This window comes from Chiroxiphia lanceolata, chromosome 6, assembly GCF_009829145.1.
Source record: "Chiroxiphia lanceolata isolate bChiLan1 chromosome 6, bChiLan1.pri, whole genome shotgun sequence".
In the NCBI taxonomy this organism is placed as follows: Eukaryota; Metazoa; Chordata; class Aves; order Passeriformes; family Pipridae; genus Chiroxiphia; species Chiroxiphia lanceolata.
In genome coordinates, this window is record NC_045642.1 from 44,324,665 (window position 1) to 44,352,174 (window position 27,510).

The following is a 27,510-nucleotide window of genomic DNA, read 5'->3' on the forward strand; positions in this document are numbered from 1 at the left end:
GGCGGGTCCGGGCGGCGCGGCCCCCGTGAGAGCCGGGGCACGGGCGCTGCCGGGGGACGGGCCTCGCGGGAGGGGTACAGAGGAGCGCGGGGGTCAGGCCGGTGTGGGGCAGCAGCGACAGGGACGGATGGCCGGCGGAATGGGCTCAGGGCCGGGGAGGGGAAAGGGAGCGTGCCCCATGGCGAGGGCGCGAAGAGTTCCCTGAAACCTCTCCTGACCCGCTTAGGGAGGAGGCGGCGTTGTCCTGCGAAGGTGCCGCCTTTCACCAGCAGCTTTTCGCGGCGGGGCAGCGTTGTCTGCCCCTGCAGCTCTGGGGTCTCCTCGTCTCCTCGGAGAAGCGAGGGGCAGAGCGGGAGCGGGCGGCGGAAGATGCTGTGCCTCCCGATAGCCTTCCAGTTGCTGCTGGTGCTGGTGCTGTGCAGCCAGGGCACAGAGAGGTGCCCTTCAGCCTTCTGCGAGTGCTCTGACTGGGAGGACTATAAAATCACTTGCAGGGACATCCACTTTATTCCCAGCCTTCCGGAGGACACCCAGACCCTGTGAGTACCTTGGGATGGTTTAAGGGAGGCACTACCCAGTTTTGAGTATTCTTACTTTGCCGGCAGGAGAAGCTCTGAGCTAATGCCCTGCGAGATGAGGAAGCTGTGAGCGGGGAAGTGCCGCAATTTACTTGAGCACTACAGCATAGCGGGAGCGGCAGTATGCGGACTCTTGTGTGTGACAGGAGGAGGTAGGAAACTCAACCTTATAGAGCTGTGAAGAGATGACTGTCCACTGGGTCTTAAGAGTTCTGTGTAAAATGTGGGAAAATTAGTAACTGGGCTTTTTATAGGCAAACTGAGTGGAAGGCTGGATTCTGTGTGGGAAGTGCCTAGAGGGTGAGGTGAAGGAGGGGTAGATCAAGCACAGTTTTGTAATTAAAAAAAATAATAGGAATTGGATATACCACCTCACAAAGAGTTCCACAAATTCTTCTATGCATTTTCAGCTTCTTTGTCAAAGCCAGAAAAAAAAAAAGAATCCATGGGAATTGAGAATCCTAATACACCGTCTGGGAGATGAAGTACTTCTGATAAACAAAAGTGTGGAGTGAGGGATAAAGCAGCAAATTTGGAGCTTGCCAAAGTCATAAAATAACTCAGGTACCTAAGCCTAAGTGGTACTATAACAGGCACAGTAAAAAATTTTGTCTGGGTTCCTGCTGCCAGTCCAGATGGGCAGCTTGTGTCTTATCTGTCAGATAAATACTGTAGGGAAACTGAAATGGCACCAGTCAGCTAAAACTAAGATGAATCGCTCCTGGATTTTACTTTGCCTCATGAAGTACAAACTGTTTCTAGTCTCCAAGGGAAGGTTCAGCTGTATATATAGATTACTTTCTGATAAAGTAAACAAACTCAAACTCAGTTGATTTAGTTGCAAGATGAAACAATAACAGGTTGATTGGTTTATGTTTTGATAATGATTCTCAGGACTTTATTTGAAAATGTGAACCATTAAGTAATTTGAACTTCTCAAGATTCTTTAACACCTGAAAGTAAAGGTTTAGCAAATTAATCACTAACCTGAAAAGACAGAAAAAATTATTGATGTTATTTCCATTATTTTTATATGCCTTTAATTTTTTGGATGATTAGACTGCAATATTTCAGTTAATAGGGTTTTAAACTATACAGGTTTTCATTTGGTTATTATACTTTTATATACGCACCTTATTTAAGTTGAAATTGCTGTGACATTACCATATGTACCAAGTAGTATGTTCTTTGAAATCTACCATGACAAGTTAGAAAATAAAGCAGTTTCAGTTCATAGGAGAAATATGCCTTTGTACGGGCATTTAAAATAGTTAATAGAAACAATGAGATCACATAATGAAAATGGATACTTTCCTTGAAAAAATGCTGGTATGATGGCTGAGAAGTACCTCTCTACATACAGCTTCACAAATAAGCACTTCAGCCACTGGAGTTCTAGTGTTTTAAACACTTGTAGTAATGAGGGCTTTAAGATCATAAACCACTGTTTTTAAAAGATTAAAAACAATCAATGACGATCTTATTTCCATGGGAAAATAATTAAGAAAAACAACTGAGAAATATTTTTCTGTTTATATTGGGTGGAATTTAATCATCTGTACCAACTACAGTGACCATTGGAAACTTCTCAACACAGGTACTCCCTCCCATAGACAAGAAAATATTCCAGGTAATGACAATTGTGATTTTATAGCGTATGGTTGAAAAGGTAGAACATGCGCTGTATAGTCTTTTATTTGAAAATACGTGGGAAAATTATTTGGGGAAATAAGGAAAACAGAGCTCTTTGCACAGACAAACACCCCCCCCCCCCCCCAGTGAACAACCAACCAACCAACCAACCACAACCCAAACAAACAGCAACAAAAACAAACCAAACAAAAAAAAAATATCCCACAACATTTTTTTACTTCAGTTTGCAGTTTTCTCTCTGGATAAAGTGTGTATATTTTCCTTCTGTATTATTACTTGAGTTGCTGAAGTCCGAGAGACTATATCTGATTCTGTAGTCCCTCAGCAAATGACCTAATCTTTCTTTCGCTCCATATGTTAAATGGGAGTCATAACAGTTACTTATATGTGTCTGTTATTGAGAGTGCTTTCGGGTGCTTCAGACGGGATTACTTGCACGTTGCAGATAACACACAGAGTTTTCCAAAGAGATTGTAAAGATATGCCCCTGATTCTGTCATGCTTTGCATCCTTCTGCCTTACAAGTGGCAACAGTTCTGAATTAAAGACAAAAGAGTCAGAAGTAAGTTTCTGCTAACCTTAGAATGAATGAACGCTTCTTTGAGGTGAAGTATGTAGCTGTACATGTCTGCACATTGTATGTTGAAACTCTACAATTTTCCCCAAATCCAGCAACTTTGTTACATTAGGCAAAGTAATTCTGCTTGGTGGTGGTAATGTGTGAATCTCAAGATTGCCAATTTTAAAACTTTCTTATGTGGCTATTCAGTTTTGTAGGGTTGTAGAACTAAGAGGCTGGTGAGACTAAGAACACTTTGCCAGCTTTTGGAGATGATGAGCTCTTTTCAGTCCACAGGATCTTGAAACTCCAATTAAAATTTCATTCTGATGAACAGTCGGGACTGTTCTCATTTCTTTACCCTACTTTAAGAGAATGGGCTAAGCCTTTATTTTAACAAGCCATGCTTATAAGAAATTTCAATAAATGTTTATTTACAACTCTTTTCGTGGAAAAGTGACATGAACTTAAGCCAGGAAAGTGTGCTTGTTTTAAACTGTTTATGATGTGTTTATCCAAATGTAGTTAATGCAGGTGATTATCCAGAGTGCCTGAATGCACAGATATTGATCTTGGAGATGTCCTTTTTTCAATACAAGTTTGGGGTTTTTTTACTTCCTTTCCTGGGGAATAAACAAAATAAGTAGAAAGAAAAAAGTTTTGTGTATCATAGGTAATTCTTATCTTATTGCCTGAAGTTAAGGGTTATATGATCCCTATATAATATATTGATACCATACTATGGCAGGAAAGCAGTTCTAAGTGGTATTGAAATATATTACTAAAAAAATATGAAATTATATATCAATAATTTTGTTGCATCTATGGTATATTTTATACCTCTCTCTGCGCAGCTGACACCTTGACTTCATCTGTTGCTATTTTACCCCTGCAAGGTCCTCCTTTGCTTCTACCTTTGCCTATCCTTGACTCCAGCACTCCTTCATGCTGTGGCAGGGGCACTACTTGCAATGGTACTGAGATCTCTGTCCCAACCCCTTGGCTGACAGTGCTTTTCTTTGTCACCAGCAAAGTGCTGGAGCAGGGCAGCAATTGGTGCTCTAACCTCTTCTATGTTTGGTGGAATATACCAGGAGAGATCCTGGTCTTTCAGTTCAAGCAGATCCACTAGGAAGGGAGGGTTAATGACTGTGAAAAATTACTTACACTTACAGATCGCCAAAACCTCACTGAACATCTGTCCAAAGCTACAATCATCATAATGCTTGAATTATTGTAATACCCTTTTTGGCATCATTATGATGACATATTCAGATGGTATCACTATCCCAAATTCATCTCAGTGGAGTTCCCAATGCTTTTCATTTTATGAGCCTATTATTAGTCGGTTTTAATTACTTTTCTTTTGGCAATAAAACTAATGAAGTTTTGCTTCTTGTTCATTTGTGCACTACATCTCCTGCATTCACTTACTAAAATAACTTCTACTCTTTTCCCTTTCCCTTTCCCTCTCCCTTTACTTTTCAGAAGGGATGCTAGTAAGGTTTCTATCCTGTACCCAGGTGCTCTTTTCACATCAACTTAATCAAATTTGATTGAAATTGAAAAAGAGGGAATTTGGAGGGGACAGTGGAACTGGCATATAAATAGATACAAAACCAGTACAGTCTTTAAGAATATGCTCTTTACATTAGGTATTAATTTACAGTTCTGTATCTGCTCCAGGATATTTGCCATAGGTAGGATACTGATTTTTGAGCTCAGCCTTCAGGCTGACAAATGAGATGTTTACTATGCTGGTAGGGGTGAGCACGTGGTGGATACTCTCATAACAAGATGTAGTGAAACAGCTGGCCTGTTTAGTTCCACCTATTGTTGTCAGCTTTTGATAAAGGACATATGGAAACTTTGTAATATCTTTTACATATTTGCAATGTGATATTTAGAAGTAGCAATTATATGTCAAATATTCATAAATACTTACTGATTTTTTTTTTTTAACTGCAGAGCAAAATACTTAGGGACTTTACTGTTTTATCTGTAATAACTGGTATCCACATTTTTTGTATGCATGATGAGGAATTTAAAGCATTTTAATTCACAGAAGCGATAAGTAGAACTGAAGGAGAGATAGTGTCTCTAATTTATATTCAAAATAATTGTGCTAATTTAAAATATTTCCCCCCCAAACCTAGGTCCTAGGAATTTTCTGAAATTCAGAGGTATTCTGACTTCAGGTAGTTCTAATGATTATCTTTTTTTAGACTTCATTGCTTCAGAATTAAGTGTAGAGCCTCATAAATACATCTTCATAAACAACCTTGCAACATAAGCACATAAGTATTATCCCTATTTTAATGACAAAGTACTGAGAGTCTAAAAGAACAGGAAAAATACTGACATGGTTAGAAAACTGAAGGAAGCTAATAGAGCATCCTTCAGAAAATGGAAGTCATGCCCAGAAATGGAAATTTTTGGAAACTTGAAGTAATGCAGTAAAAAAATATTTTGAAGAGAAACTTGTAATATCATGAAAAGTCAGTGTAATCTTTAAAACACATCAAATGGTAAGCCTGAAAAACTTTGACCAAATTAAAGCATCAGTATGAAGTTTATTTGAAACAAACTGAAAAACTGAATAGGTTCAAGTAGCCTGAGCCAGATAATACTTGTGTAAGAGTTCCAAAGGCAAAAAATTGCTGCATTGCCTACTGTAGTATGTAACTTACCATTTAAATCAGCCATGGTGACAAAAGAATGGAAGGTCACAGGTATAGTATAATTCTTTTTTAAAAGTGCTTTAGAAAATACCTTGGGAACTAAATGCTTGTAGGTCTCTCTTCTTTGGAAGACTCTGAAAAATAGGAAGGAATCCATCTGGTTGGATGAGGTGTACTGTTTGCTGCGTCAGTGATGGTCAAATGATTGGGTGGCTGGGCCCAGAGAGTGATGGTGAATGAAGGTAAATCCAGCTGGCAGCTGGTCACAAGTAACGTTCCCCAGGTCTCAGTGTTGGGGCCCATCCTGTTTAATGTCTTTACTGATGATCTGGATGAGGGGATTGAATGCACTCTCAGCAAGTTCACAGATGACAGCAAGCTGGATGGGAGTGTTGATCTGCTAAAGGGTATGTAGGCTCTGCAGAAGGATCTCAACAGAGCTGATGACAAGCCCATGCAGAGCTACAGGCCAGAAGAAGAGTGACTGGAAAGCTGCCTGGATGAAAAGGATCATATATTCTATATATTCTGGAAGTAATATAAAATGGCTACATTTTATGAAATAATGTTTTAGTTGCAACTAGTTCATTTTCCAAACAATATTCAGTTGTTTTCATTTATAGAAGTATTTAACTGTTTCTAAAGAAAAAATCAGGTTTGAGCTTTCTTAAAAGTATTAATTTTTTTTTTGTTTTCCAAACACCATTATACTTACCAAATCCAAGAAATCATTTTATCAATTGTCTTTCAGGTAGTGATTTAAATAATTCTATGTGTATGCTGCAACATAAAATGTTTCCTAAATACTGCATTTTACAAAAACCTATGCTTTCTTGCCAAATCCAATATATCTTATTATATTTACCTACACATTTCACTTGGAAAAACATAATATTACTTCTATAATCCTACTGTTGACATACAAAAGTCCTACATGTTGACATACAGTAGGTCCAATACACTAAGTCTAAAAAATTAGTATATATTATCCTCTCAGTTAAAGTGAAATGTTAAAGTGAAAGAATTTGTTCATAATCACAATGGTAAGTTGAAAAAACTGTTCTAAGGGTTCTTGAAGTTACTTACAAACTGTGCACTGCTTTACTGTACACACACCCCAAATCAAAGAAGTGAGCAGATAAGGAACAGGAATGAGGGGTAGTAGGGGACCAGAGAAACTACTGAAAATCAAAAGAATATTTTTTGAACGTTGAATAGAGTATTTTTTTCATTTCTTATCAGTCATTGTATCAGTAACATTGTATCAGTAGCATTTGGAACATTGAAATTTCCTGTGTCATGAGGCAGATACCCATCAAATGCTGGGAACTGTACAAGTACAAACAAAAAAGCCATTCCCATTCCTAGTAGAATGAGCATTTCTTCAGCATGCTTTAACTACACATATAGCTTGCTCAACAGAAGAGCAGAAGTACTGCAAATAGTTTTTTTGTAGATGCTATGTAGAGGTTAATCTCAATAAGAATATCCACATTTTTACAAGAGACACTGGTGATATGGCAGTAGAAACTCATTTTCATTTTTTCCTTGTCTGTGAAGATGATGAGTTTTGATCAACTTGATAACAAAAAAATGTTTTACACAAGGGTTAAACTCTGTTTTTGGAGATTATTTCAACAGTAGTTTAACAGACTGATTCTGTAAGTGTTACACTCCACTGAATCTTGAATTGCTACAGCAGTCAGTTTTCATTACATTGTTTTCTTTAGACATTGAATTTCCAACCTGTTACACTTCAGAAGCACACAACAGCCTTCTCTTGAATTGAGAAACAGAGCATATTGATATACTTGTAAAACAAAAGAAAAAGCTTAAATTTTACAAAAAAACCCTCTGTAACTACTAAGCAATAGTTTACAGAGTGTATTGCAAAAAGCTAATAATACTATGTTTTCTGTTAGTATCAGTTAAGAGGGCAACCTTACACGAATATGACTCATACAGACTGTTTATATATTTGCAAAATCAATTGATATTTTCCATGTCTTGAGTTTACAGAACGTCAAAACAGTCTAAGAAAAGGGGATTATATTTTGAAAACTGGACCATCTCAGGAGGTGTTTTTAAAAAGTCTAAATTATCTGCCTTCATCACAAACTGTGATTGAACCTTCCCACATGCAGTTTAGATGCTGATCTGCTAAAACAGGAATGAGAAAAATGAGGTACAGTCTCAGTTTTTAAAAAACTCAATTTCAAACATGTGCTTTTGTGTTCTGCTGGACTCAGCTCTTACATATCTTTATGTTCACAGGATACACATTAAAGAGTCTCAAAAAACCTAACAATTTATGTTGTGAAGCTACTAATAGCCTAGCAGCTTGTTAACCACCCTTAGGTGTCTTCTAAGTGGTAGCCAAAATTTAGAGAGTAGAAAATGTAGTTTGCTTTACTCACTTCATTGAGAAGTGACCCATTCCCAAAAAGGCCATTTTATGTCAACAGTTTCTATTCTGTTCAAAATTGTTCAATCCAGCCAGTGCCCTGATACCTTACCCAATTCACTGTGAAACAATGATACTCAGAATTTTGCAAAATACGATGCTATAGACTCAAGTAGAAGCAATCATAGCACCTATAGTAGATTTGTTGCAATTTAAACTTCAACATAGACAATGAGCTGCTGACACTTGCCAAAGTAAGACTAGTTCTCTTTTGATCTCAAATCTGTGAGTGTGATCTGCCTGGATGTAAAGAAACCGGCATTTTAAATGGCAGTCTTTATGAAGGCAGATTGAGTCACATAACACAAAAAGTTTGACCTATTTTTTTCTCACAAATGAGGAGATACTTAAGTATAGAGGTTGAAGAGCCAGTAAAGGTAATTGAAATGAAACCTAATACTGTAACAGCATAGAATCATAGAATAGTTTGGGTTGGAAGGAACCTTTAAAGGTCATCTAGTCCAACCACCTCTGCAATGAGCAGGGACATCTTTAACTAGATCGGGTTGGTCAGCATAGCATGCAGTCTGACCTTGAATGTTTCCAGGAATAGGATACTTACTACCTCTATGGACAACCTGTGCCCATGTTTCACCATGCTCATTGTGAAAATGTTTTCCTTATATCAAGTGTGAATCTACCATGTTTTAGTTTAAAATCCTAGCTCCTTACCCTATTGCAACAGGCCCTGCTAAAGTGTTTGCCCCCATCTTTTTTATAAATCCTCTTTAAGTACTGAAAGGCTGCAATAAGGTCCACCTGGAGCCTTCTCTTCTGCAGGCTGAACAAGTCCAGCTTTCTCAACCTTTTCCCATAGAGAAGTGCTCCAGCCCTCTGATCATCTATGTGCCCCTCCTTCACGGTCCAACTTTTCATCCCTGAGCACTTCTCAGCACGGCTGCTCCTGATCTATTCCTCCTACAGCCTGGATTAATACTGGGAGTTGCCCTGACCCAGGTGCAGCACCTTGCACTTGGTCTTGTCAAACCTCATGAGATTCCCATGGGCCCACTTTCTGAGCTCGTCCAGGTCTCTCTGTATGGCATCCTGTCCTTCAGGTGTGTCAAGCTTGGTGTCATCTGCAAACTTGCTGAAGGTGCACTTGATCCAACTGTTCATCTCATTGATGAACATACTAATCAGTACCTGACATAATACGGACCCCTGAGGGACACCACTAGTCACTGATGTCCATCGGGACTCTGAGTCATTGACCACTAGTCTCTGGATGCAACCATCCAACCAAATCCTTATCCACCCATGGAATCGATCTCTGTCCAATTTAAAGAGAAGGATGCTGTGAGGGACCGTGTCCGAGGCTTTACAGAAGCCCAGATAAATGACATCTGTAACCCTTCCCTTGTGCACTGACGTAGTCACTCCACCACTGGATTGGTCAGGCAAGACCTTGGTGAGGCCATGCTGGCTGTCTCAGATCACCTCCCTGTCCTCCATGTACCTTAGCAGAGCTTCTGGGAGGATCTCCCCAGGTACAGAGGTGAGGCTGACAGGTCAGTAATTCCCAGGGTCCTCCTTTATACCCTTTTAAACAATACATACAATATTTCCCTTTTTCCAGTTACCTGGGACTTCACTTAATTGCCATATTCAAACATTACAGCTTCATATATTTCCTTCTATTGTGATCACAGACATACCTATTTCATGACTTTTGAACTAAGATTTTGACCTAAAACTGATATTGTTACAATTTTAACCTGAACTTTAAACTTTTATGATGGCCAACAATAAAATACAATAGAGAAGACCCATGTTTCTGAAATATTGAGCTAAGAGTCTATAAATGGCTGCAAAGACAGTTCAAAGGGGACCATGAAATTTTAGAAAAGAGCAGTCTGAAGAGGTTCACTTCCTACACAGAGAGCAAGAACAGGCTGTAATTGCTTGCTACTATTGTGTCTAATCAGAGGACCACTAAGTGCCTGTAATTGCTGCCAGCTGCTCAGCAGAGGTCAAAAAATAAAACCGAATGTTAGTAACTATTAAGATAGAAATATAGATGAAAATAAAGAAATTTATCTTTCCACTGATTGTGTACATAGTACATGCAAAAGGACATTCAGAGGTACACAATTAATTACATACAAAAACCAACTACATAGCAGCCACTAGCATGTGTTTCCCCACATCCTCCATTTTACCTCACTGGAAGACGTGCATGATGCTTGTGTTCTTCAGACATAATCTCCCTTGAACACAATGGTCCTTCAAAGATGATAGAGTGGCCTCAAAATGGCATCAAACTAGCTCCCCATTGCCCTCAGGTGCAGCCTATCAGGTCCCATGAATTGCTGTACACCCAGTGCACTTCACTGCTTCTTTAGCCTGTCTTCTGCTTCAGGTAATGCTCCATTTCCTCAGGCTGTGCTGCCAGTGAGGGACTTGGGAGGCCTGGGAGCAGATTAAAAAAAAAGGTGCAAAAGTGTGCTGGTTTTGACTGAGATAATTTTCTTCATAGTACCTAGTATGGCGGTATGTTTTGGATTTGTGCTGGAAACAACAGTTGGTAATTCAGGGGGAGATGTATTAGTTATTACTGGGCAGTGCTTAGAGAGCAAAGGCATTTTCTGCTTCTCACACCACCCCACCAGGCTGAGAGTGCATGAGGAGCTGGGAAGGGACACAGCCAGCACAGCTGACCCCAGTTGTCCAGAGGGATATCCCATACCATATGATGTCATGCTCAGCATATTAAACTGGGGGGAGGAGGAAGGGGGTACTTTCAGAATGAAAGCATTTGTCTTCCCAAGTCACAGTTGATGGAGCTCTGCTTTCCTGGGCATGGCTGAACACGTACCTGCTAATGGAAAGCATTGAATTAATTCCTGGTTTTGCTCTGCTAATATGTGGCTTTTGCTTTACCTATTAAACCATCTTTATTTCAACCCACAAGTTTTTTCACTTTTACTCCTGTTTCTCTCCCCCATCCCACTGTGGACGGAGTGAGTGAGCAGCTTGTGTGAGTCTTAGTTGCCAGCTGGGGTTAAACTACACCAAGAAGGCATTGAGGCCTTTTCTGTGTCCTTTGTCAGTAAGTCCCTTGTGCCCTTGAGCAGCGAGCCCCCAATTTCCCTGTTTTCTTTTTGCTGACCATGCACATTTACAGAAGTCCCTCTTGTTACCCTACACATACATTGCTAGTTTCAGCTCCAGCAGAGCTTTTGCTCTCCTAATGTGATCCATTCATATAAGATTATTTATACCTGTGCCCTGGGTAACTTTTTTTGGTCAATGTTCAGGACATGATCTTGGGTAATTTGGAGCTTGCTTTGTGAGCCAGTAAGATAATTTTTGAGTTTCTGTGCTCCAGGACACTCCCAAAATTTAGTACACACACTTGTCTCTCAGTAACTAACAAAGTAAGGTGCTTTGAAGTCAGATGAATTAGTCAGAAAGGAAATGCCCACCAAAACAGTTTAAAAGACTCCATGGTAAAACAGTGCAGTTTTCTCCTTACCCATTAAATTAGAGAGCTTCCACAAATAGTAGTATAAACTAGGAATTTATGAAATATCATTTTCCTGCAGAATCTCTCTGAGAGGTAAAATTCCTCTCCCTATAAGGGAGAGTCCACAGGGACTGATGCAAGTTGGGAAAAGGGGAAATCTCTGTCACAAGAGAGTGAGCAAAGGTTAAAAGCCTATATATTAACATAGCTATGAGAAAAATAATTTTGTTCCTTTTGGTGGGTAAATTCAGTTACAAAGGAAAAAATTAGCTGACTTTTTCAGACGCTATCTCCACTACAATATTCTGTCATGCCTGACCATGACCCACACGCATTCAGCTGAGCCTGAGACAGTCCTGATGTCAATTTTGAAATTTGTGTAGCCCAGAATAAAAGGTTTCCTTATGATATAATTCTGAAAATGTGTATCTATCCTGGTTGCAAAATCCCAACTCTGAGCAACAGCATTATCTTTTTTTCTGGCTGTCAGGAAGAAAAATTGTTACCATAGATCCACAAGAGAAGAATCTTCACCCTTTTCACCAAAATGATATCTTCTTTTTCTCCTTAACATTTCTTTCTTGCCATTTGCATATTATTACTTTTTTTTCCAATTTTTTTGTTAATTTTCTTGATTTTTGAATGAGTCAGGCATATGGATTAAACAGCTGTTGCAGTACAGAAGCCACTCTCCCAGACTGTGGAAATGTTTCAGTAGGTCCTATTTACACTACAGACCACTTTGAACAATATCCCTTTAAAAAAAAATTTTATGTTTAATTGAGAATAAGGAAGGAATTTGATTGGAACCTGACTAGCTGAGCAGGGATTATAGAACAGTATGCTTTAGTTAACAATTTTCTTTAAATTTCAAATGTAAATTAAGAAATTTCCTGCTATTCCTCTTGAACAAAAAAAGCAACAACTTGTTTTGTGAGACAAAGAAAGTCTGAGATCATATGTGACAAAGAAATAGGCTTTAAAAACCTCAGATTCCTTTATGAACAGTTAGAGATACTATAAAATGCAGAAAGACCTCTAAGACCTAATTTTTTGTACATTAAAAGTACATAAAGAAGGAACACAGGAAGTTACTTCAAACCTGCTTGAATTTCTACTGAAAACACACAGAAACAGTAAGTCTGGTTTCACATTCACTTTGCTTAAATAACTTTCATTGATGAATTACAGCAGAGCTTTGCCTTAGGGAAAAGAAAACAACCCTATTCCAGAAATGTGTGTATATTATATATGTAAATATACAGCTTTCTACTGCCTTACAGATGCTCATGTTTGTCTATATATGCAGTCCTAGATTACGTTTGGAGGCAAGAACTATCTGTGTCCTGTCCTCACACAGTGCCTACAGTTACAAGGTTTTGGTTCACAAATGATAGAAATAGAGACAATGAATGAAATAATGAATGTAATTGGCTTGATTTTTTCCTATTTGAGGAATGTAATGAATGATCTAGAGTTGACTTGTGGTTATGACAAAGCAAGTTAAATATAGGCAAGTATGAGAAGTGCATCTGATATGCAAACGGACATCCAACATGTAACTTCTTTTAAAAGGTTCCAGACCAATGCCAAAAATCCAGTGGTAGCCTAAGGTAACAAAGTTCACTCGTTCTAAGTTATTAAGGCAGTAGTGCTAAGAGCTGACTGTGAAGAATTTCAAAAGGCTCTTACAGGACTGAGTGGGTGGCAAATGAAATGGTAAACGAAATTTGGTGTTAATAGAGGAAATGATACCCAGTGGGAAAACCATACAAAGATACATATATTAAAAATTACAAGTTCTGAGCTCATAATTTCATCAGGAGGAGATCTTGGCATTGTGTTAGATCTTGGCATTAGTTCTGTAAAACATGGATTCAGTGCTCAGAAAGAGTAAAAAAGAACCTACAAAAAAACCCCAAACCCTACCAAACCAAGACCAAACCAAAAAAAAAAGCCAACTAACTAACCAAAAGCCAAAAAAAAACCCAAATCAACCAAACAACCAAAAAAACCAAAAAAAACCCAAACCCAACCCCAAAAAAACCCCTCAAAACAACTTAATCAAATATTAGAAAATACTGGAAAAGGAACAGATAACATACTTTTGCCACTGTACAAATAAGAGTTTACCTGTACCTTGAATACCTTGTAGAGCACTGATATTATCACTTGGAGTAGGATATTTATTTAGAAATTGAAGAAATACAGAGAAAGCAGGAAGGATAACCAAAAGTGTGGAATGGTTTCCACAGAAGATACTGGGTAGCCTGTGACCCTTCACTCAGGCTGAAGAATTGCTGAATGGAGGCATAATAGAGGTCTACACATCCGGAAGGGTGGGGAGAAAATGGGATTGACTTTTTACTCCTGCTTCAAGAACAAAATGTCATATATATGAAGCTAGAGGTAGACAAGTTTGGAAGGTTAACAAAAAAACCAAAAAAACCCATCAAACCAAACCAACCAACCAACTAACCCAAAAACCAAACAGAAAACCCCAAACAACTCACCAGAACTGAAAGGGAAGTGTTTCTTCATGCAACAGGAAGCAGGTCTTTGGAATTCCTTGTAAAAAGACATGCAAGAAGCTGATAAAATCTCAAGGCAAAATTGGGTGTGCAACTGAAAGAGAGATCCACTGAGAATTAGAAATAGGCAAAAAATACATTAATGAACAGACTCAGAAAATTCCTTCAACAGAAAAAGGTGTGAAGCTGGGAAAATATTAAGGGAGTATTACATGTGCCTGGCCTATATTTACCCTTTCAGTCTATCTGTAGGTAAAAATTTGACCTGTCTTTGTTAATGCTAAAAAAAAAAAAAGAAGAAGAAGAAGACTTGACAAATTGGGTCCTTCATGTCAATCAACACAGCTATTTGCATGTTTTCAATGTCACTGCTGTACCCTAATGTAATAATTGTTTCTTATTTAGATGAAAAGTCACTTCACTTCTACACCTCAATTAAATCTGTTGAACTGAGTGGTGGAATTTTTGCTAATTCCATTCTACAACAGCTAGAAATGGTTTGGGTCTTTTTAGGAAAAAAAAAAAATCTCTTCCTGACCTCCCCACATACGTCATTTTATATCTAGGAACACCAAATCTACTTCTAGTACCTAATCAGCACTGATATTGGTGCAGTTTGAAACAGCACTTCTCAGGAAAATTGTGGATTAATTGGAAACAATCCAAAGAAAAGCATCAGGAAGAGAGTGAAGCAGAAAAGACTACTTGAGAAGACACCATTGCTGAAAGCTTTCATAAACAAGACAGTTCTAAGAAACAACAAGAAAATAGTTGTTTCTGCATAGGAACAAGAACATCTAGCTCCTTAACACCCTTACTGTGAAAGGTTAGGAGAATATTAGTGGGAAGTATAATATTTGCTTCTCCTTTTCTTATACTCTTCTCTCAGCATCTGCCAATGGACTCTACCAGAAACAAGATAGTGGACTAGGTGCACCTTTGGTCTCATCAAGTACAGCCATTCCTCTACTCTTAAAAGGATTTCCTTTTGAGGTATTTTTTGATAATATTTGTCCCTGGCTCCAAGATGTCATAGGCTACTTCTAAAATAATTCCATTACAAGAAGAAGGTAGACCAAGAAATGAGAAAATCTGTGGAGGAAAAAAAAAGGAAAATTGCTGTACCGTGATCAACTCTTACATGCCTTTCATTGACAATGTCATTATACCAATCTTCTGTTTTTGCCGTAAAGGCAATAATTACCTTTGAGAGCTGAAAAAAGTACTCCAAAGATAAGCAGATTTGAAAGTTTCAGCAAACTTTGTCCTTCATTGATTATTAGAACTTTTTGCTAAAAGGTTCTGCTTTAAAAGAAACATTCTGATGTTAAGTCCAGAGTTGGTTCTTAAATATTAACATCATCTTATTTTTATCAAGTTGATAAGAAAAATCTTTCAGCTGAGGAATTATTTGCACTCCAACAGTCTGAGAGAGAAGAAAGGTAAGGGGTATAAATTGCCTTTGATCCCTACATGAACAAGAAATATTGCAAGATTCAACAAAAGAAGGAAAGCAGACTTTCTGATGAGGAGACTGACAAAGGTGCTGAATTACATCCCAGAGAATAAATTCTGTGAAAATTGTAAATAATGAAGAGGACAAGTCACTGATAAACAAAGCCAGAACATTTAGTAAACCAAGTAAAGCACACAATGTGCATTGAAATAAACAGGCAGGGAAAACAGTGTTTGTAAGAAGAGTAGACTACAATTTTTTTCCTCCAGGTTAGGCAGACACTATTCTTAAAACCAAAGACTTTGAAAATGACGTATTGGTTATGCTCAGTGGATAACTACCTGGAGCTCTATGCCAAAAAATGTTTAATAGAGAATATGGGTGGTTTAATTCTACTGCTCCCAGTTTAAGAAGTAGAAATGCTGGAGTTAGTTCAGAAAGGAATTACAGGTTTAAAGAAAGTATTGAAAAAGATACCTTACAGGATGCAGTTCTGTGCAATGTGCTCTTGGACACCCCTGCTTGAGCAGGGGGGTTGAACCAGATGACCTGCTATGGTCCTTTCCAACCTTACCCATTCTGTGATTCTGTGATCATAGCTGTTCAACTTATCAAAACAAAAAAGGAGCAATTTGATCATGTTAACTGTGAGAATGTGAGCCTCTTTCATTTAACAGGTAAAGACTGCACAAAATCTAGTGGCATAAAGATACAGTTGAACAGATTTCATCTTGGGAGAGAAAGGATTTATCCAAGCCATTTACTCGAGGATAATTCTGGCACTTTTCTTTAATGCAGTTCAGAGGATCAAAATCTGAAGCCTGAATTTCTTGGAGTCAATGCAGAGAACGACAATTCACTCCAGAGTGCCGATTCAAAGCGCATAAAATCAACGCCTAAATACACTTCCCAACTTTGTACTGCACACCAGCAGCGACAAACACAGACAAAAAGCAAGAATGATTGAGCACTTGAACAAATGATTAATTGTTGTATGGGATTCTTTTTAATATTATTTTTAAACCAACAATATATGACCTTCCTACCCCCAAAAAAATCAAAAAGGAGAAGCAGTACTGTACCTATTGGGAAATGTTATGCTTTTTATTATCCAGAATGTCAGACTAGATGTTCCCATGAGCCTTCTTAGCCTTAAAATCTATGCCTCTACAACTTATTAAGAAGGTAAAACAAAGGAAATTCCTAAATGAGCACCTAGCATTTTTTATAACATATTTGTCATGTGGCTGTTTACAGATAGTTTTACTTAAACAGTTGTCAGAAAGCAAGCATGCTCTTTTTGCTACAATTAAATGGCAGTAGATCAGAAGCCATTCCCCACCCAAATATTTTTTTACAATGTAATTAAGTTTACATGTTACTGAAACCTTATGAGGCCAGTTTCTAAAAGACGTGGGCAAAAAGTTGCATTATCATTCTTTATGAAACTAAACAAGTAAACAGTAGGTTTTAGTCTCCCTACAGTGAATCTGCGTAATTCCTGCTCTCTCTAAGGGCAATTAGGCTCACTCAAAGGGAACAGAAATATTTTTGTCTTTTCAGCTAACTCGATAATAGCTGGTGAGAGTCTATTGAGGAAAAATAGCAGGATATAAAAATGGCATATATTGATGGCAGCTGACTCATCAAGATCACAACATATCTATGTGCAGCTTAGTACGACACCCATACTAAAAGAAAATACGAAGAGCCTGAACAGGGAGCCAACACTGTTCAGTGTCATAGTTCTAAGTAAATATCCATTAATTAATTCCCTATATGCTGAAAATTCAGAGTTCACTACCTCCTTTTTTTTTTTGTCCTTGCTTGAACCTGCTGTCAATTCAGAAACCAGCTTTTTTTACTATGTCTAACAGCCAATTTGTCTCAAATCTCTCCTGAGGTCCTTTCTGATTTGTTTTGAAAATATGGGTTCAAAAATCAATCATCACTTGTTTCTGATTCCTTCAAAGAACTTGTGTATATGTGAGGCTAGCTGTGTCTTATTGAGAACCATAGCATTATGGAATCATAGAATCATTTAGATTGGAAAAGACCTTTAAGTTTGAGTAAAACTCTAAACCTAGTACTGCCAAGTCTACTAAACTATGTCCCTTAATCACCATGTCTACAGTTCTTTTACTTATCTCCAGGGTATTATGTTCAATGAGGAGACCTTTTAAGATATAATGCCTACAGTGGAGACACACTATCAGTTTCAGGCACTGTAAATGATAAAATTATAGAATCATAGTATCATTTAGGATTACAAATATATTTACGATTATCAAGTCCAACTGTAAACCTAACACTGCCAAGTCCACCACTAAGCCACGTCCTTAAATGCTACATCTACACATCTGTTAAATCCCTCCAGAGCTGATGACTCAACCACTTCCCTGAGCAGTCTCTTCCAAAGCCTGACCACTTATCTTTCCCTGAAGACATTTTTCATAATATCCAGTCTAAATCTGTCCTGGTGCTACTTGCACCTATCATTAGACTACTTACTTGTCCTATCACTTGTTACCTGGGAAAACCTTTCAGCAAGCTCCTTTCGGGTAGTTGTAGAGAGCAATAAGGTCTCCCCTGAGCCTCCTTGTCTTGAGGATAACAACCCCAGCTCCCTCAGCTGCTCCTCATAAGTCTTGTGCTCCAGACCCTTCACCAGGTTTGTTGCCCCAGTCTGGACATGCTCCAGCACCTCAAATGTGTTTCTTGTAGCGAGGGACCCAGAGCTTGACACAGGATTTGAGGTGCAGCCTCACCAGTGCTGAGTACAGAGGGGGGATCCTTCCCTAGTCCTGCTGGCCACACTATTTCTGATACGAGCCAGGCTGTCACCTTGGCTATCTGGGCACACTGCTGGCTCATGTTCAGCTGCTGTTGACCAGCAGCCCCAGGTCCTTTTCCACTGGGCCACTTTCCAGAAACTCTGCCCCAAGCCTGTAGCACTGCCTGGGGTTGTTGTGCCCCATGTGCAGGACTCAACACTTCATCTTGTTGAACCTTGGACAACTGGCCTTGGTCTATCAATCCAACCTGTCCAGATCCCTCTACAGAGCCTTCTGACTCTCCAGCAGATCAACACTCCCACTCAACTTAGTGTCATCTGCAAGCTGATTGATGGTGCATGCCATCCCCTGGTCTACATCATCACCAAAGATGCTAAAGAGGACAAGCCCCAATACTGACCATTGGGGAACCCCACTAGTGACCAGCTACCAAGTGGATATAACTCCATTCACCACCACTCCCTGGGCCCAGCCATCCAGTCAGGTTTTAACCCAGTGAAGAACATACCTGTTAAAGCCATGGCCTGCCAGCTTTTCCAGGATAATGCTGTAAGAGACAGTGTGGAAGGCTTTACTGAAGTCCAGATAGACTATATCCACAGCCTTTCCCTCATCCACTGGGCAGACCACAACACTAGCAGCCTACTGTTTTGCTGGTAAATGGAAAGTAACATTCAGTATGGTCATTGCTTCCTGTAAAGTCTTTTTTTTTTTTTTTTTAACTCAAATCCAGTCAGAAGCAGTGAGTGATCACAAACTGAGCAAGGTTAAGCTCCAAAATTCTTGTTTGGTATTTTCTGTTTGCTATAAATTAGCAAACTTCTGTTTTGCTATAAATTAGCCCTGACAATCTGACAGTGTCCATATGTACCTCCGTTTGTAGGAAGAGGATACATAAGCACTAAGAACTTACTTTCAATACAGAATTGTACCAAACACTGACCCACACACTTTCATTTTGTACAGATCTAGCATTTCTTTAATTTCTTAGAGCTGGACCAGTTTTGATGTATATTTTATGTTATTCTGTTGGACTGCTGGTTAATTGTAGGAAAGAAGCCATTTAGTATTCTAGCATATTCAGAAGTGATTCCTTACTTTCAGAGTTACTTTGCTATGTAAGTCTTTCATTCCTACCACATTGGTAGTACTAGCATTGGACACTAGGTGGTAATCATCTTCTGGTAAGCTCAGGATGCATTTCACTATGTAAAATGCCTTTTTATAGCTATTTTTGCATCACTGAAAGATGACAACACATTTATTTGGGAATAATTTTAAAAAAATATTTTAGTTTGTTTAGTAGTGTTGGATATATTTGAATGTAAAACCACAGAAACTAATGTGTCCATATCTGTTTGCCTAGCCATTAGCTTAGCTGTCATGGTTATTTCTCCTCTGTAAAATCTGGAAGGTCATTGTCTGCTATAATTTTCTCCGAAAAAATGAAATTAGCATGTAGAATTTCTTTTATGGTCTGCATAATCACTGACACTTTGAATTCAGCGATCTGTTAAGACAGTACGTAGTGGGGGAATGACAACTCTAATAAACACCAATATGTCAATATGTGCTACATGCTACTGTTTAGTGGTTGTTTATGTAGTAGGTGTGTTACATGAACTTGGAGCCTTTTGGGTTTGCTGACAATCTCTGATACTGCTTCCCCCCACAACTAAGTTTTTGTCATATAACCGGCTATTTCTTCTCTTCTCCTGCCTCTACTTTATTGTCTCTCTTTATTCTTTTTAAGTGTGTTCATAAACACATCCTGTAACCCATATTTTTTTTGTTATATTTGCAGAATGCAGAAAATATCTTTAAACCATAACAGATAGATAGGAAGAAATACGATACTCCCACTTTCAGTTCATATATTAAATTTACCAGCCATTCAATCAAAATATAACCTTGAAGGGTATGTTTCTTTATCATTTCATAATACAAATAATTTTATATAATTGATTAATAAATATTATCCAGAATTTTCAGGCTTTCCTGATAGGAAGTATAAATTTCAAGTATAAAAGGTTAATGTGAGCTCATTTAATGCAGTTCATGAATGATGGACCTGACTCCATTCATTCATGGAGTGGTATGAATGTCTGACATAAGAGCAGGAGGTCAAGAAGAGACTTAGGAGGGTGTTTAAATTCTTGCTTTTCTAGAAAATTGAATTATTTGTAAGTGATAGGTTAAGTACTAGCATCTGTAATAGTTGCGAATGGGGATTAATTATGTGTGAGTCAGCATTTTGTAGGTGAACAGAGGACCAGAAAGGATAAGAGAGGTTAACAGTGAGCTTGGATAGTCAGAAATGACTTAAACTATACTTTTCTTGGGTTTTTAGTTCGAACAGTCTCAGGTGGAAGCCTTAGAACTGCCTTCTCCTCCTAATGCACCCGGGATACCATTAGACTTATTTGCAGCAAGGGTATGTTGCTGACACCAGGACCCCAGGTTCTTTTCATCAAAGCTGCTTTCCAGACAGTTGGCCTCCAGCATGTGCTGGGCCCTGGGGTTGATCCTCTCCAGGTGGAGGACTTTACACTTTCTACTTGCTGAACTGTGTAAGGTTCCGATTGGCCCGTTTCTCCAACCTGTCAAGGTCTTCATTGTCGCTGTTCTACTTTAAGACTTGTTAAAATATGTCTAAAACCAGAACTTCCACAGTCATCACTGTCAGCTTCCTCAAAGGCCTGGAAATACAGACAGATTTTGAAACAGAACAGTAAGATCAGCAGGCTGGACAAAGCAGCTGTTTTCTACAATTTTTTTGTCTAGGATTGTGATAATAGAAGGAAGCAATAGTATGAAATGGAGGATGGAGAAGGATGGGAGAGCACTGGTGTGAGTGTCACAGTGCTATGAGTGCAGGGGAATAAGCAACTGACAATTGACATTCCCCTGATCAGGGGCTTGGTTTGAGCCAGGTGTATTGAGGTCAGAAGAAACATCAACATACTGTTAGAAAAGTAGAAGTCTACATTCTCCTTACTCATTCTTGTAATGAGTATATGAAGTAGGGGAGGTATACTTGGGAAGTAGAGACTTCCCTTGGGATTATAGGAAGGTACATTCTCTTAATTTATATTTTTATTCAAGATGAAAGTTTTAAGAATTTCTACAGATAATTTTATTTCTTGTATGCAAATTCCAGAAGCTTGATAAATCTTAAGATGATAATATTTTTGTCTCTTTAAATCAAATATAATTATAGTAATCAGATACTTCACATTATGAAACAGGAAACAGAATTAGGGAATAATTCTGATTTGTTTATTTCCTTTCTCTTGACCTGCTGTTAAACAGCCACTATGGGAAAAGTTTATCATTTGTTCTTGATTGTTCTTCAGACTATTCATTGACTAGAAATTATGTAAGTGTATTCCCAAACTGTACTGGAAAACCAAAGATTACCTAATCCAATCATGACAGGTAGTAACTGTAAATTCAGTAGATATCATAGGCTGATTTTCTAAAGCATTTTGTCCTTGTTTTTTTAGAGTAGTCAGTCTGCTGGAGATTCATTCTGTTAAGAACTTGGCTGTTGATAAATATCTCCCTTAAATATTGCCTGCTTTTCTGAAATCCCCTGCAGATGGGTAAGGTACATGCCACTCCCACACCAGCAGTTTAGGGAGGAAAAATGTTGCATTTATGACAAAGAAAATGGAGAATTCTGTGGAGGTAGTATGCAATTGCTCCAATTCAGTTTTGGGTGATATACCTGAATTTTTTGCTCAGAATGAGGGGTGGGATATCTTTGTGGAGCCTGAAATGATCAAAAAAAATGTTTCTTGTCTCATTGCCTTCAATGTGCAAATATATTTGCTGGTCATACTCTGGAGTTTTGGGAGGTCCATTTGAGTGGATCACCACTGACTGCTGAGCTCCTAGCAGAGAGAATGCAGAAGGTTGTAATTCAGATTGAGGGAGTGCACCAAACAAAGCAAGCCACATAATGGAATAGGAATAGAAATGAGGCAAAAAAGGCAACACTGGGAAAAGGAAAGATAAGAATAAAAGTATTGTAGCAGAGCTGAAGTTGTGTAGGACTTTTTAATGTTAAATTGTACTTCCCAAAGGATATTAACTGACAAACTTTTATTCCTCTAGGAGGTTTATGGAGACTCACCTAAGAACAATTCCAAGTGACGCTTTTTCCAATCTCCCCAACATCTCTAGGATGTAAGTTCTCTTTCTGATATTTTTTTAGCTATTTTATTAAAAATCAATCTCCTCCAAAATTCTGTCTTACAAAAACTTGTGAAATGAAAATATTCTTACACCTTTGTTACCTCACCACTTACATTTTAGAACTGCGGGTAATAATCCTTTTAATAACCTGAACCAGCTATAGGAAAGCATTCTAGGCATTTATGGATAAGACCACCACTTTATTGAAGACAATGTGATAAATAAGGCTATAAAACTTTTTTCAGTCTGCAAATTATGGGGATTTTTTTTACTCATAAAAAATTAACATATTCAGTTCCTGGTCCTGGCTAAAAATTTGTTTCCAGCTGCCAGCATGATTTGTAACTCATCTCATTGGAGACCATGAGCATTTCTAGACTAGAGGTGAACTTTCATCAAAATATTAGTATTTGTGTGATGTGAGAGGGATCTCCATTGTGTCACTGCCTTTGTGTGCAAACATATGCAATGGATACAGTCCACAAAAGCAGAACCAGCAGCCTCTACCTATTTACCTCACATCAACATCTGTCTCATTGAAGGTGGCTATGTTAAAGAAACTTCCCTGTCCTACCATCCAAGAGCCACTCTGGTAGTCACTCGCACACTACCTGGAGCTAGGCTTGAGATCCCTTGGAGCTACACACCCTGCACTCACACAGTCAGGCTGGGTTTCCTTACCGACAGGACCCCAGATTTCCCATAACAGTGTCAGATGTCCAAATCTTTCAAATAGTTTAATCTTGGTCAATAACTTAACAACAAAATAACAGCTTGTATTGGGTGGCTCCAAGGAGGGACCCCAAACAAAGAAATCCCTGAGCTTTTATGCCCTCACTGTCTGGGGTCCTCGGGTCTTGCTGTGTCTCTGCTGTGCCTCTGCTGTGCCAGGTTCCCTGGCTGGCACCAGAAGTCCCCATGCTCTTTGTTGTGCAAAGGGTTGGCACTCCATGGCCCCTTGCCTCAGGATCCCACCACTCAGAGCTCAATCTGCAGCTGGCACTGCAGCTGCACACTGAGCTACCTGCACTGAACGTTTTCCTCAATAGCCACCCTTGCACTGCACTGTTCATTGGTGTCAGCAGTCTTGAGAAAAGGTTGTCCCACATTTGTTTGTTCTTGGTGGCTGGCCCATAATCTGTGACCCTGTCCATGACTATTTGATGCAGGGAATTTCTCTGCCATTTCCCAGTTCACTCCCTAGAATCAGAACCATGTGATTTAGAAGGGACTTCAGGAGGCCTCTAGTCCATGCTCAAAATTGGGCCAACTTTGAGATCCAACCAGAACGCTCAGGTTTTTATCAGTCTGCTGCTCAGCTTTATCTGTGGCCAATGTTAAGTAAATAAACCATCTCACTGAGCAAGAGGCCCACTTTTTTCTTGTTCAGCCTTTTATTACTAATGTAGCAATAGGAATTCTTCTTCTTGCCCTTGATGTTCCTTGCAAGTCTCAAATCTATATGAGCTTTGATTGAATAGCTACCATTTAAGAATTCATGAAAAAAGACTTTGGGGGAATGTGGTCTGCCTCATTATATTTTATAGTTTCATTCAGATGTTTTGAAGTAATGACTTTCTAAAATCCTTATAAGTAATTGTTCTTGAATATCTACAGCCTCATTTACCATCTCACTTTAATCAGATGGTAAATGGTGTATTGTTTTGTTGGGGGTTTTTGGGGTGGGGGAAGGAGGAAGGGAATATCTCTCATATATCATATATAAACATGATAAACTTTGTTTAGAACAGATTTTGATTCAATGTAAAAGGATGTCAACTCTTCTTCATCTTTCAGTGACACCTAACACATTGCCTAGAGGCTTTTCAGATTTTAAATCTTTAAAATTGTAATATTTATGAACTTATAAAAGAACAGGTGTTCGTCTGAAAAATTTAGGGAACCTTTCTCTAAAGATGCCTCCAAAACCTCCAAACCCAGCAGTTTACATCTGAATAGTGTCAATGCCTGGACACTTCTTATGGCATTACTACTACCACAAAACATTATCTCTCACCTTCTTGATATAAACTTCAGGTTAAGGAACCAGTGCCTATATTTTAACTACAGCTCTTATGTATATGTCTTGGCCTCTAAGGTACCATTTCTCATTTGCTTCTCCTAGCCCATAATTTCCATCAGCAATGAAAATTACCAGACCATTCCTGGTTTTGTAAATACATCTAGAAAATGTTCTGAAGTTTCAATAGGGTGATATAGATTGTGTTTACTGTTCCAATCACAGCACTTCATTTTACTATATGGTTTCTACTATATGATTTCCACAAATAAACACTTTTTTCCTCTGTACTGAATAGAAAATATAGTTGTCCTCTTTATGAACCTTGCTCAAACAGAAATTTTAGAGCTACAGTTTCTCATAAATGAATACATATATATGTACTCTTGATAACCAGAAGTAGAGACTGTTTCCCTGTGCTTCTTTTCCACAGGAATGAAAGAAAAAGCAGTTTAATTACATGCTCAACTGCAAAGCTAACTCCTGTCAAAAAGGCATCACTGAATACAAAATGGTTTCATAGGATATTCAAATGCAAGAGACATTTCTGGTTTACATCCTTAAAGATGCAAATACATTAAATCTTGGTAGAAGGGCTTCACCCAGTGTTTCGTACTGACTTAAGGACACACTGAACTCAGTATTTTTAAAGGCAGGGGTAAGGAACATTTTTCCTGGGCTTAGGGTGGTGCTTTGGGGTCACATTCATAAGTACGTCACAGACACCTGACCTGTAGCTCCCCAAAGTGTTTTTTCCACAGCCTCTCCACACAAAGTTGCATCCCACAGTGCTCTCTGCCAGCAGCTCCATGCAAAGCACATTTTCCCCCATGCACAATTTTCCTGCAACACAGGGGATGCTAAGGCTGGAAAAAAGCAAAAAAGGTGGAGAGAGGGAGAAGGAAGAAAATAAGGGCTGGGAGGGGGCCTTGTGGCTGCTTAATCTGACAAATCCTGTGCTCTCAGGCTCTTTCTGAATGGGCAATGATGATTAAAGTGTTGTCTGGAAATAGACGTCCTCTGAAACCGTGCATTTGGTGTTTAAGCTATCAATGCAGTCATGATGGGTGTTGAAGGCATTTTGAAATCCTGCAATTTAAACACAGCTGGTAGGCAGAGGAAGTGCTGAATAGGAACATGCATTCAAAATGGGAATTTAAACATGCTTTCCCTGTTATTCTGATGCAACTCCTTCCAGTTCTGATTACTATGATTTTTATTGCTTACATTTAATATGTGATATTATGTGTTCAACAGGCAGAGCCCACAGATATTTGGAGGCACTCTGAACACTTAGAAGTAAATGTTTATGTGCCATTAACACAAGTTTCTGTTTGACATCCCCATCTCAGAGGAGATTTTGAGTGTGTTTGCGTGGGGTTTGGGTATCTATCTACATGACCCTAAAGCAAATAAAACTACTCATTTCCCTGCCATCAGTGATGCTGTAGTTTAATTAATTTACTTAAATATATATGTTTATGAAGCAGAAGAGCAGAGGTCAACACATGAAGAAAACAAGCTATTTCCTTCCCACTGCATCCTACAGTCGAAAAATACAAAACTATACTTCAATCAGGCCCAAGTCAGGCAGTATATAGTAAAAATGTGACATGAATCATAGTGGGAAGGCACATGATGGCTGTAGGGGTGAGGGAGGGGAGAGGGAATCCTCTTCTCTGCCTCTTATCATCCGTGAGAGAAAAGCACCTGCCTGCCTGACGTGAGGTGACTCATTTTGACTACAGAGCACAAAAAAAGTACTCTCCTACTTTCTAGCCCTGACATGAGGCTGCAATCTCTGTTCATTATCTGGTTTTAATTTCATTTTCTGTCAAACTGACTTACATATCTCTGTTTGTTACATATAACAACTTTATGTTGTATAATATGTCATTAACATAACCTATCTTTTGGTATGTTAAAATGTAGGGTCTGTTGGAATCGAATAATTAATTTTCTTTCAAGACTGAACCCCCAATTTCCCAGGCAACAGACGTTCTTACTTACAGGAGAACAAAATTAAAACATCTCACATAAACATCTAACTCTGCAACACTCAATCACAGAGGTACAGACTGGAATACTTTTTTATTGTATTCCTCTTTTATTATTTTCCCACCTTTTGGAAGAGGCAAATAGCTTTGGAAAAACAATATTACTCTAGAAAGCGAATCTGATAGTTATGCAAATAAATGTGTGCAAATAAATATTTCTTAAGCTTGCTGTCTGGCTTGCTTTCTGAGCCACATTACTCTTTATATCCTCTATGACACTCACTATACGGCTAGAGTTTCTCTCTAAATTCATGCTTTAGCACATTTTTTTACTCAGCAATCAAAGCGCCAGTTGCCCTGATGACCTGTCTCTCTCTACAGAAATTGCAACAGTTGTTGCAGTGGTGGCCCAAGGATCATTTCTTCTTCTTTCCTTCCTTTTTTTAGTTCTTTGATATGGAAAAATATGCCAATTTACCTGAGGCCTAGATTCCCCCTGGAGATATCCAAGGTGATCTTAAGTGAGGAAAAAGGAAAGAAATATGATGCCGAACTGTGAAATACTAGTGTCTGCTTTTGCTGCTACTTTGCACTGTTGTGTGTTATTTTGGTTTCACTGTATTCTGCAGTATAATGTGCATCTACAGCATCAGTCAAAATAAAAATCCTTAAAAGGATTTTAAAAGTGTGTCCCTCAGATACTGTCCAGGTGTCTGGCAGTGTAATGATAGGTGAATGAGAAAAATAATGAGGGAAAAATGAAGTGGTATGATGGGTGCTAGCAGTGGCTTCCCAATGTCTGAGACCTGTTTATTTTTCTGTTTGTTGGTGTTTAGCTACATCTCTATAGATGAAACACTTCAGAGTCTGGAGGCCCATTCCTTCAACAGTTTAAGTAAAGTCACTCACATGTAAGTACTGTAATTAAATAAGTGAATACAGCAATGAGATAAATTTGAGATGCATGGAAATAACATACATGATGATGTTTGAGTTGTCATTCCTGTCTCCTTTATAACTAAATATTCCTTTTCTCATTTCCTTTCTCCATAACGTGGAATGAGTAAGTCTTTTTTGAACTAATTTTGTTATGCTTTCTTTCCGTAC

At 38.6% G+C, this 27,510-nt stretch overlaps 1 protein-coding gene across 3 annotated transcripts in view; it reads left to right on the forward strand.

Moving 5' to 3' along the window:
- Positions 1-27,510, forward strand: part of TSHR (thyroid stimulating hormone receptor) — a 67,077-nt gene continuing 39,567 nt past the window's right edge. The window contains exons 1-4 of one of the 3 annotated variants that reach the window (XM_032691418.1): positions 1-25; positions 606-730; positions 22,306-22,377; positions 27,240-27,314. In XM_032691418.1, the coding sequence (XP_032547309.1) occupies positions 702-730; positions 22,306-22,377; positions 27,240-27,314 (176 nt within the window). In that variant the 5' untranslated portion in view covers positions 1-25; positions 606-701. The other 2 variants (XM_032691417.1, XM_032691419.1) reach the window with 2 other exon arrangements.